Here is a 12,731-nt window from a genome sequence, read left to right on the forward strand (position 1 = left end):
TTCAATTTCATTTTCTGGTTCATTAAGGAATACATTTAAAGAATATTCTCTTCCATATAAACTAATAAGTAAATCTAAATAGTCAGGTGAAATGAAAAATTCTTTTAGTTCAGGTAAATGTAAATTTATATGACTCTTGATTTGTTTTAATATTTTGTAAGAAAAATCTAATTTATTAACATTATTTTTTAAACAATAACATTGTTCAAATTTTATATTACCATAATTTATTCGTAATTCTAAAATTTGAGTTGTCTTATTATAACTATAATAGAGACACGAATCATTATTTATTTCTTCATATTCAGATATATCACCATGTACATTAAAGTATTTATTTTTATCATAATATTCATTATAGTATTTCTTGTTATCCATATCCATTTTTATATATAGAAAAAAATATTTATTTTCATTCAATTTTTTTAATTTTTTTTCTTTATATAAAAAGTTTTTTAAAATAATTTGTTGCCTTTTGCCTAACTGTTATGGATACGATATTTGGCCTATTAATGAGATTATAGTGTCCATATGCTAATGTGTGAATTCCATCTCCTAATATGACTCTTTTATCATCTTCTGAACTTAATGCTACTTTGTTAATCTCTTCTGTAAAAACTTCATGTGCATGTGATCTTATAATATTCATTTTCCTAATGTGTTCTTTTCTATTAAGTAAACAATCTTTATAATCGCTGTGTGTTATGTATTTCTTAACAACATTCTTTTTTACTCCTTTACATTTTTTGTTTTCTTTTCCGTTAATCTTGTATGAATACAACTTGGATCTTAATCCTACAAATTCTTCAATTTGTTTTCCTGCTGCTTCATCTTTGAACATTCCAAGTACTTTCTTATTTAATCCAACTTTAAATCCATTTTTTAAATCTTCATAAAGATCCTCTGTTTTTATTTCGTATGCTAATGAATCTGTATCTGTGAATAATAGTTTTGTCTTATTAGAATATTTTTTCTTTATGTAATCGTAATGAAATTCATACATTAGAGTTTTGCTCAAATCTAATATACACATACCTAAGTAAATCGGTTTGTTATACATTAATTTGGTTCTTTTCATGTGAATCGCTATTAAATTTTCATCAAATATCGTCCTACTTTCGCAGTTTGGTCTTGATGCTATTTTAACAGCTTCATCTCTGTTTGTAATTAATCTTACATCAACTCTGTTTTCAATGTTTTCCATTGTTTTTCCAAAGACTGAATTGTTCATGAGTTTAAAGAAATCTTTTTCAAATTCATTTGTTGCTTTAGTCCTTAGATTAGTATTAAGTTCAATATATTCGCTTAACCATGCACTTTCTTCAAATTTTATTCCTCTATGAATTTTTGTTATCTTTAGTCCTAATCTTTCATATAATTTAAGATTTGTATAATGTATCACATAATTTTTCTTATTATTCAAGTTTGGAATTAATTTTACAACTTTACCAACTTTTACTCTTTTAGGAGCAAGTTGATAGTCGTTATGCTCATCATGAAGATGATCTGGATAATCTAAATCAACTTCAAGTATACATGGAACTGATTTCCAATTTTCCAATTCATCTTCATCCATCCATTTAAATCCATGTGTAGGAAGTGGTTTACTCATAGCCCATCCATATAGATTATTAGCATCTAGATATTGGATAAATTGCATGGTTTAGTTTCATCATAATTATCCATATACTTATTATTAGATTTTCCTAATCTATTTGATATTGTACTGATTCCACCTCTTATTCCTTTTTGTATCATTAGTATCATATCATAATCACTCAATAGTTCTAACTTTACTTTTGTTTTTCTCAATGCAGCATCCCAAGCTAATCCTGGTGATGTATAATACCTAGCTGGATCTAACTTATAATTTTTCATGCAAACATCTCTAAAATTTTCAAAGACATCAACTAGAAAAAGTACATCTGAAACATTATATAAGTTGTGATAATCTCTAAAAGATTTACAATTAAATTCCTCCCATACAGTTAGTGCATGTAAGTAAGCATCATCATTAATTCCTTCATTATTCAATTTAGAAAAGAACAATTCTTTTGGAGGTAGTTGTGATTCATTAAATTTATCAATAGAATCAACCCAATCATGAGGGTATATACCTTTTTTGAGTAATAAATCTAGTTGCGTACCTGTATACAATTTTCCGATATTTTTACATTGTTCTTTTGATAAATTTTTTGATACAGCATCTAAACTAGATGGCATAAATCTATAACTGTCTAAGAAACGAATCTCTCGCTTAATATCAATAGTTTTCCCCTCTTTATTAATAAACTCTCCAACTTTAATCTCTCTAGAAAAGCTGATATATTTTTCTTTGTTGTTAGGTATACAGCTTAATTTACCTCCTGATAATTTCTTTATGAACAAGTGACTATCATAACCAGATAATTTATGAAATAGTACTGGGAAGAACTCTGGAATTCTATATTTCAAATTACAATCTCTGTGACCAGCACCTCTGTGTTTTCCAGTTAAATGGCAATGATCTCGCACTCTGTCTTCTCCTAAATCTTCTTCACAAATATGACACTTTATTGCTGCTTTAAAGTCTTTCTTATTTTTACTTGTAAATATCATAGGCTTATTAAAATTTACTTCATTACAAATTTCTAAGATATCTTCTTGTAACTTGTCAACAAATATTTGCGCAATATCTTCATCTTCACTATATGCAGTATATGAAACTGGACTGCTTTTGTAAACACTTTCATCGAAACATTTAATATAGTAACAGAATGAACTTGGTATATGTTTTTGATACTGCTTCGTATAGGATTCATTTGGATTTGGATTACAAGTATTGATAGGTTTAATAAAACTTTCAAAGTCTGCATATATGACAAATGGTCCTCTCATTGATTTAAAATAATGTTTAAAATACATTGTTGAACCTGGTTTTGGAAGTTCAATACGAACTGAATCATGTGTATCACAATACAATTTATGCTTAGATAATGATTCTTAAGAAATAAATCCTAATAAACAATTTCTACAATAGTGAATTGCACCCTTTCTTTTTGATGTTTGTGATGAAAGTAATCTACTTAAATTATTTATTAAGCAGTAATGGTTGTTTTCACCATCAGATATTAACAATAGATCTATTAAATGTTGTCTATTATTCTTTGAAATACGTAAAGGATAAACTGATGAATTCTCGTATCCATATACATTCGCACTTATATCTTGATTATTTTTCTCAAATTGTGTAATTTGTTTTAATGAAACTGGAAATTCTATTTTATCCCAATTTATTTTTTCAGCTTGAGTTATAAGATCTTTATCTATTCTTTGAGGATTATTATCTGTTGGATTTAATGCTCTTGCAATACACGACTTAAAGCATTGATTATCTTCATTTTGTATATTAATGATTGCTTTTTTAACTGCTAATTTTTTATCAAGTGGAATATAAGATTTTGCTTTAAGTGGATTATACTCTATAATATTTATATCCATTTTTTTAATAGAAACAAATATCCAATTTGATCCTAACTGTTGAAACATTGAAAAAGTTTCTAAAATTTTAGACTTTGATGTTTCATAAATTTCATCTAAATTTGTAGATTCTAATATAACAGTACCATTCGTTGCAAATCTAGGAGTTGCAGTTATAGCATCTCCTGTAAAAATACTAGTTTTTTCCATTTTACAAGTGACAACTATATTAACTTTTGATTCTCTATTTTCATTTAGTACTTTAATTGCACTATTTTTAGCAACATTCATAAAAGATTCAAGATCATATCCTTTTATACCTTTAGCTGAATATTGTTTTGTCACACTCTTAACAGCTGATTGTGTCAATTTAAATTCCACTTTGCTTGGGTTCAAAGGATTTTTGTATATTGTAGAGTAAACTAGAGATTTTATTGATTCTATTTTTCTTTTAATCTCAGATCCTGTATCTTCTACTTTTTTCCTAATCGGATCTGGTACATATGGTTTAATCCATTCTACAACATCATTATAGCATCGTTTTTTTTCAAAAATTTTTTTTCTTATCAATATTTAATATGAGTTTATCATATTAAATAAAATTACATTTTTTTTAATTTTTTAGAATTAAGTACTTCAATCTTATATCCATTATCAATCTTACCATCACGTAATTCAAAACAACAAAATCCATGTCCAGTTTCTTTCATAGCATTATATAACGATTTATATATTATTTCTTCTCCTGTTTCTATGTTTGTGAGTTTAATAGTGACTGGTTCTTTCCTAATTGTTCTTAATCTTTCATATTTTGGATCTATTTCTTTTTTTTCTTTTTCTTCTTTTACTTTATTTAATCTAGGCCTTCCAACTGGTTTTCTCTCACGAACTTCTTTTACTATATGTTTTTTAGGTCTTCCAATGCCATTATCTATAGCAAGCATTAATAATGTTACATAATTTTTAGATGTTTGTGAAATGTTATTTTCTTTTAATAAATTTTGCAAAGCTTTCCTTGTATAACACATTTTTATTATATAAAGAAAAAATATTATTTATATCATTTTTTAAAATTTAATAATTAGAAAATTTACTTCTGATTTAAATCTCAATATTTTATCTAATTTTATTAGAGCATATGCTACAGTATTTGCAGGAGGTGCTGTGTTAAATGATGCATTAACTTTTATCCTTATTGTTGAATCATTTAAACTTCCTCTTTGTTTACTAATATCAAAAACCATAAGAGGATATAAATCTCTATATTCATTAGGTAATATGTTACAACTTGTAATCAAATCATTCATTCCATAATATTTTTCACTAAATTCAGATGCTTCACCATAAGCTAGTGAAAACTCGTTATTAGGAATTGAAAAGTCATAGAGAACCTCAGGATAATAACTAGAACTAACTTCAACTTGCATATTTTTCAAGTCACAATGATCGAATATTGAGGGATTTGTTGTTTGGTCACCATCTTTATTTGTTTGAAATCTTACAATGACATATCTTGGCACTTCAGAAGAAGGTCTTGCACCAAGATCCCACGAAAATGATGTAGTTTGTGGAACTGCTATACTATTAAATCTTCGATCTCTAAAGGCTGCTTTAATATTTTGTCTTGACACAATACCTTTTAAAAGAATATCCATCTGTGCAAATGATGGCTCTACATGCGGAATATAATATGTTATTTTTTGAACATCAACTTTTCCAGCAGCTGCAGTATTAGCTCTAAATATTGCATTATTGTCACTTGATCTATAAAGAACAAATGTTTGAGTAAGTCCATAAATAACTTTATTATAATCATCACAGAATCCAAAAATATGTTTTAAAGGTATACGAATTGAAAATTTTCCAGCTGTAGTTGGATTTTGAACTATTCATGCTTGTCTTGCTGCAAATCCAATATTAGTATTTGCTGCAGCTGTACTTGTATCTTTAAACCATAATTCACTTAATCCTTTTGATGTTTGAATTGTATTTGGATAGTTTAAAAGTCTTAACATTGTTGTTGCTCTACCTGGTTGTGCAACTGATTCTACCTCATTACCTGACAATTGATGAGTTATCCTATCAAATAAGTGCATAATACCATTATTTGTTAGAGTTATCAAATCTGCAGCAGAATAAGCAATACCATCACTTTTTAGAAGTCTTCCTTCAACTACAATAAAAGATTTAGATGGAAGTGTACAGAAACCAGTTTGATCAATTGCAATTCTTATTTCCCCATAATTTAGATTTGATCCAACTAATGGATTATATGCATGTTACTGATATTTTTCAGTTCTTTCATCTATAATTGGCTCTTCATATAAATCATAAATATCTGTCATTTTTTATAGACAATAAAAAAAAAATTTAAACTATTATACTTGAAAAAAATTTTTTTTTTAATTTACCCTTATTGACCTAATTCCTCGTCCTAATTTAACTACATCTTCTACTCTCATAACATCTCTTTTTGCTTTATTTATTGAAGATCCATTTATTAAGTTACTTATATTTGTGAACAATTCATTTTTCATTTTAGGACTAGCTAAATTTGATAATATTTCTTTACTTTTATTGTCAAGTGAACTTACTTTAGATTCAGCTTTATTAATTATTTTTTTTCCTTTATCAATTGCAGCATTTTTAGCAGCTTCTATTGCTGATAATGATAGCTCTTTTCCTGCTGATTTAGCAGCATTTACTGCAGTTTTTCCTAAATCAGTAGCTGTTAACTTTTTTATCATAGCTGATGATACTTTTGTTACATTTGACGTTGCTGCTCGTCTAAACATTTCTCTTATAGTATCAAATATACTTCCTCCAATAACATACTTTTTATTATATCCTTTATTATGAATAACTATCATTTTTATTTACTAAATATTTTTTTTATTATTCTTTTAGAATCCCGTGAAAAATCTTGGAAAATTCAAAGAATTTTCCCTGGACCGAAGGATCTTTGATTTTTATAACTCATATTGATAAATGATTTTTATTTATTGCAATACATTGATCACTTGTCAATTCACCTTGTCTTAATAATTCATCACAAATTGCAACAGCTTCATTTCTTGATGAATTGTTACCTGCTTTCCATGCATTAATACTTAATTCAAGCATTTTAGTTAGTTCAATAGGATCGCTAGGAAGTATTATAGTTTGTATTCTTGTCTTTCCAATTCCATTTCCTTTTGTATCATACTCTAGCTTTCTTCTTGATTCTACAGATCCTAACTTTATATCTCTCCAAATAGGAGATATTATTTCATTATATTTTACACTTCTAGATGACTTTAGTTTACCACTATTTGTAATAATAGCATCTGTTTGTATTAAGATATCTCTATAATTTTTAAGATCGTCTTCACTATACATTCTATTATCAGAATTAAATTTTGTTACCAATTCCCAAAGACCTTTTGTACCAGTATATTTCTTTCCATCAATAGTTATATCGTTATCATCTATTGTTATTATTTTTTTTCCAATATATATGTCACCATCTTTAGAATGTATACCAAATACAGGATCTGTAGACTTTTTGCTTGATGTATATAATCTAAGACGATCCGTTGCAATTTTACCTAAATTCATGAATTTTGAATTATCAGTTAATTCAAGTGGATTCGGCACTTTTATCGCACCATGCAAAGTAAGTAATTGATCTTGCAATTTAGTTATATTTTTATTTATTCCAGATTGACTCTCAATAAGTGGACTTATTAATGGGTTGTACAACTTTGTCAACTCTGGCTGTAAATTATAGTCCCCTAACTTATCATTAAGAGCATTATTCTTTATTATTTTAACATTATCTATATAATCTTTAACCATTTGATCTCTCTGTTCAGGAGAAAAATCTGTAATCTTTAAAAATGACATTTTTATCTATAAAAAATAAAAAAACATAAAACACAACATAAAAGTATTTGTTGTGTTTTTCAAGAATGGGTAAAACATATTTATTAACAAGATAATAAAAATGTTAAGTTATTTTAATTTTTTTCATCCATTTTACTGAATTTAGTGAATCCCTCTGATTTATTAAACCTTTTTTGGAGTATATCTATAACTTCGTCTCTTCGTTGTTTAATTAATGATTCTTTAGTTTGCTCATCAATTTCTTTTTTAGTTTTAGATCTAATTTGATCGAGCATAACTTTAAATTTTTCAAGTTCACCAAGTATTAACTCAAATTCTTTGTCATCTATATGTCCATCCACTAAAGCTTTAGAAATAGAATCACTTAATGTATTTAGCTTTGAATCAGCAAGTACTTTAATTTTTTCATGCTTTTCTGCTTTTAAATTTAACTTTTTATATACTTGCCCACCTATTATTGATAACATACCTGCTCCTAATGCTACACCCTCAAATGCAATAACTGCTGGAGCTGCAATTATTGTTGTTAAAAAGCCAAATCCAGTAGCTCCAAGTATCATACTAGATGTTACCAGTACACCATCAACTGCAGATATTATTTTTACAGCTCTATGATTTTACTTAATTTTATTCTTTTTTCTCTCTCAATCTCTATTTCTTTCTGAATTTCACTAATTTTGTTTAAACGGTAAGCATTAGCACTTACTTGTGTACCTATTTCACTATATTCATTTGGTAAAGAAGGATATAATTTATTCATATTTGAATTATTAGACTTAGATAAATACTCCATTTTATAAAGTAAAAATTAATTTTTTTAATTTACTAAATTAATAAAACATAAAACATCTCCTTTTTTAATTGTTATATCCTCAATAATCATAACAAAATCAACAATAACAGATTCTCATATAATAGAATTTTCTAAACTTAACATTTTTAATTTTAGACTATTTTCTAAAGAAATTAATACAAAACTAGTATCATCAGTTTTAACACCTAATTGCAAAGATATAACTTTATGCGACATAAATGGTAATTTAATGTCTTCCTGTGCAAATATTTTATATTTAGTTGAAGTATACTCGTCAGATACTAATACTTGCTTATGATCCAAACTATCGTTAAATTCAAAAAATGATTTTGGAGTTGACCTCTCATACCAAAAAGTAGGTCTTTTATTTATAAATTTATGTATTGGAGTATTACTCATTTTTATATATATAAGATTTTTTTATATATGTGAATCATTACAGAATCAAATTCAAAAATGGAATATTAGCAAAAGGAGAATTTGGTCCTAATAATAATCCTGAACCTACTGACTCATATCCATTGCCGCTATTTAAGTATAATCCATGACCTACAGAACCTCCTTTTTTCCATGGAGACAAGTAGTAACCTTTTCCTAATTTAGTGAATTTAATTCCTTGTCCATTCATCTTTTTATAAAAAGTTTTTTTAGAAATACCATTTACAGCAATTTTATTAATCAGATTATTTCCAGTTGCAGCACCTACTCCTGCAAGTAATCCTGTTGCAAGTGATGGTATGACGCTTTTTACTAAAAAACTTCCAGTTGTGCCTAGAAAAGGTAAAAGTGCTCCAAGAAATCCTCCATTCTTTATTTTAGAATTGTACTTGAGTTGTGTTCTACTTAATTTAAGTACTACACCTTTACCATTTTTATATGCTTTTGAAATTTTATTCATTTGTGCTTTTGTTACAGCTAATGCATGTTCACCTTTAAAATCTGAATGTGATAATTCAATACTAACTCCACCTTTCTCATCCAATGCTTTTTTAATTTTTTTCAATTGCCCTTCTGAGAAATTTACTTTAATATTAGTATAATTTGCCATTTTATATACAAGAAATTTATTTTTTTTCTCTTATATGAAATCTCATAGATATTTTTTCGCCTCGTAAATTTAATAGATTATCATCCTGATCAACAACTCTATTGATCATTTTATAAATTTCTTTTTCAACTACCATTTCGTAAGTTAAGTTAATTGGCCTTTTAATAATTTTATATCCAGGACCTACACTTGGGAAAAATGAATATATTATACTTTCTCTTTGTCCATCTACATATGATGTATCTACTAAATTACATGTGATATGGATATTATCAATTTTTAATATATTTACAATATTTTCTGAATCATAATATCCAGATGAATATACTTGATATTCAAAACCTAAAAGCGTTCTAATTGAGTTTGGAACTGAAAAATCTACTTTATAACCAGTTGGAATACTCAAAGTTGATCTTAATGTATTGTTATTAGCTCCAATTGTAATAGCTGGAGCTCCTGATATAGTACTACCGTTTTTAATCAAAGCCAATTGAATATAATTATTTATATCATCAATTTCATAATAATCCAAGTCGATCCATTATCTGAACTATATCTAAAATTATTGTTTGACAAATCAATATTCGGGAAACTGTAATAGGTCTCTAAACTAATTAGAGCCATTTAATATTCTTTTTGACTATCTAGAATTAATCGTAAGAAAAATTAATAATTAATTCACTACTATTTCCGTTTACTAATATACACGGCATTTTTATATAATAGAAAAATTATTAATCAAATTATTCTGTATGCGGTTCTCTTAAGCTTTTAAAAAAATCAGATGTAAGATAAAAATTATCAAATCCACTCCTATATTTACCATCATCTTTTTTAGAAGATTAATCTATTACAACAAATCCATATGTTCTTGACCATGCAATCCTTCATAACTTTTTAAACTCATCTATTTGCATATTACTTGAAACATGATCTTTATAAATATGATTTAAATTCTTTGAATCTTGTGGAAATAGACAAATAAAATTTGAATTTTCTCTAATAGTTTGTCTAGGTAGCAAAAAAATAATTTTGTGCAAGATAGAAACAATCTACATTACTATGTCTTCCTCTTATATAATATTTTTCACATTTATTCTGCTTTGTCAATTGTAAATCATCAAATATCATTAAATTATCTTATTAGCATCGAGATCTGAAGGATCTGGTACATCATCTGCTGTTTCAAAAAACTTACATTTCATATCTGACTTATTATTTGAATGTTTTGAAACTTCTTCAATCATCAATTCTGGATTTTCTATCTTGTCTTGATACTTGAACAGATTAAGAATAACTTCTTTTGGCAATTTTTCTTCAAAAGATCTTTTCAATATTTTATATTCTGGCTGAAATAAAGACTTTCCAAAAACTTGTAAATTATTATAATCTAACCAACCAGGCCTTTAAAGCAAATTTAACATTAAAGTAGTTTTTCCACAACCCGACTTTCCAACAATTATACCTCTTATACTTTTAGGTAATAACTTACTATTATTTCTCTTATTTTTATTTACATTCCATGACAAATTAACATTGTCCATTTTTATATATAAATTTGTTTTTATATATATAAAAATGTACTGTGTCAAATGCAAAACTAAAACAAATACACTTAATCAACAAAACGTATTAAGCAAAAATAATAGAAACATGCTACGTGGAATATGCGAAGTTTGTGGTATTATAAAAACTCAATTTGTCTCAGCTACGAAAGGATCAGAAGGATCGACTTCGTTTGGGTCTGAAAGACCTAAAGGTGGAGATTTAGTGAATTCAATTAATTCAATAACTAAAAAAATAAAACTACCATGGGCAAAATTTCCTGGTGAGATGCATCTACCTGGAATGAACTTTGCTGCTCCTGGTACTAATTGCAATCTTTCTCCAAATTCAATGACGGTATAAAATACTTACTCATGGTTATAGATGTATTTTCAAAGTATGGATGGATTATTCCATTGAATAACAAAACTGGAGTTAATGTTGCTCATGCTTTAAATAAAGTATTTGAAAAGAGAAAGTGTGAAAAATTGTGGGTAGATAAAGGTAAAGAATTTTATAATAAGCATGTAAAATCGTTAGGGATAGATATATATTCAACCGAAAATGAAGAAAAAAGTTGTGCAGTTGAACGTTGGAATAGGACAATGAAAGAGAAAATGTTTAAATACTTTTCAGCTAGTTCAACTAGAAGATATATTGATATTTTAGATTAAATGGTAAATAAATAAAACAACACAAGACATTCTTCAATTAAAATGACACCAGTTGAAGCTAGTGATAAAAAGAATAAAAATTTTGTTTGGCTCAATCTAAACGGAAATGCACGATCAGAGAAAGTACATCCCAAGTTTTTGATAAATGATAGAGTCAGGATAACTAAAAAGAAGTCAACATTTGAAAAAGGATACACACCAAGATGGACTGAAGAAGTTTTTACTATATCAAAGATTCAGTACACAGATCCTCCAACTTATAAAATAACTGACTATAATGGTGAAGAAATACATGGTACTTTTTATGAACAAGAACTTCAAAAAACAAATCAGGAAATATTTAGAATCGAAAAATTGATTCGTTAACTCAAAAACAAATCATTTGTAAAGTGGTATGGATATCCTGATTCGTTTAACTCTTGGGTTGATAATAAAAAATTGAGAAAATTATAATATAGAATAATATTTTTTTTAAAAATAGAAAAATTTTATAAAAAATTTGATTTTGATAATTATTTATAGATTGAATTGACCCAAAAATAAAAAAATGATCAAAATCGATAAGAAAAAAATTGAATTTTATCAAAAATATGTAAATTACAATTTGAAATGAACCTGAAATAATATGAAAAAATGTGGATAGTAAAATGGTCGAAATCAAAATGTGCCAGAACTCTCATTCTATACTACTGCTATGATAAGTTATTATGATAAAATGATGGACTAGGAAATATTATTACATTTTGTTTTAGTTTTTATTTATGCTTTTTATATAAATTCTTTTTCAAAATAATATTTTACTTAAAAGTAATAAAATTAAAAAAAAAAAAGTAATTACATCATTAATACATGAGTTATATCATTATTATTTAGTTACCAATTACATAATTACATTAGTTTCATTCATTTGTCTATACTTTTTAAAGACCTCAGCGTTACTTTATCGATTGCTTTATCAAAGTCTGTGAATAAGATATCGGTTGCGAGCAACTTCAGTCAGGATGTCGGTAGTTTCAAGTATGCTTGTGACGCAACCCTTTCCCTTTCAGAACCCGTGTTGAGCAGAGCTGATGAGTTTATTTTTGTTCAAGTGGTCAGTAATCTGTCTATGTACAAGCCATTCCATTACCTTGCGACGGACTGAAATGCGTGAGATAGGTCGATAGTTTGAGGAGAAGTTGCAATTAAATAACATAAGGTGGTTCCTATGTAATCAAAACTTTTTATTCATTAAATTTTTCAAAAGTAGGTACAGAATGTGTGAAAAAAAAAGTTTTTCGAACTCCAAAAATATATTGATGATGAC

The 12,731-nt window shown here is 26.9% G+C and overlaps 1 protein-coding gene across 1 annotated transcript; it reads right to left on the minus strand.

Moving 5' to 3' along the window:
* Nucleotides 1-4,526: 4,526 nt before the first annotated feature.
* LOC136075760 (uncharacterized) lies at nt 4,527-5,804 on the minus strand. Its single transcript, XM_065789197.1, has 3 exons — nt 5,743-5,804; nt 5,399-5,688; nt 4,527-5,344 (listed from the first exon to the last, which is right to left on the minus strand). Exons 1-3 carry the CDS (start codon nt 5,802-5,804, stop codon nt 4,527-4,529), a joined length of 1,170 nt encoding a protein of 389 aa, XP_065645269.1.
* Between the last annotated feature and the right edge of the window lie 6,927 nt (nt 5,805-12,731).

The sequence above is a fragment of the Hydra vulgaris genome, chromosome 02, assembly GCF_038396675.1.
Source record: "Hydra vulgaris chromosome 02, alternate assembly HydraT2T_AEP".
In the NCBI taxonomy this organism is placed as follows: Eukaryota; Metazoa; Cnidaria; class Hydrozoa; order Anthoathecata; family Hydridae; genus Hydra; species Hydra vulgaris.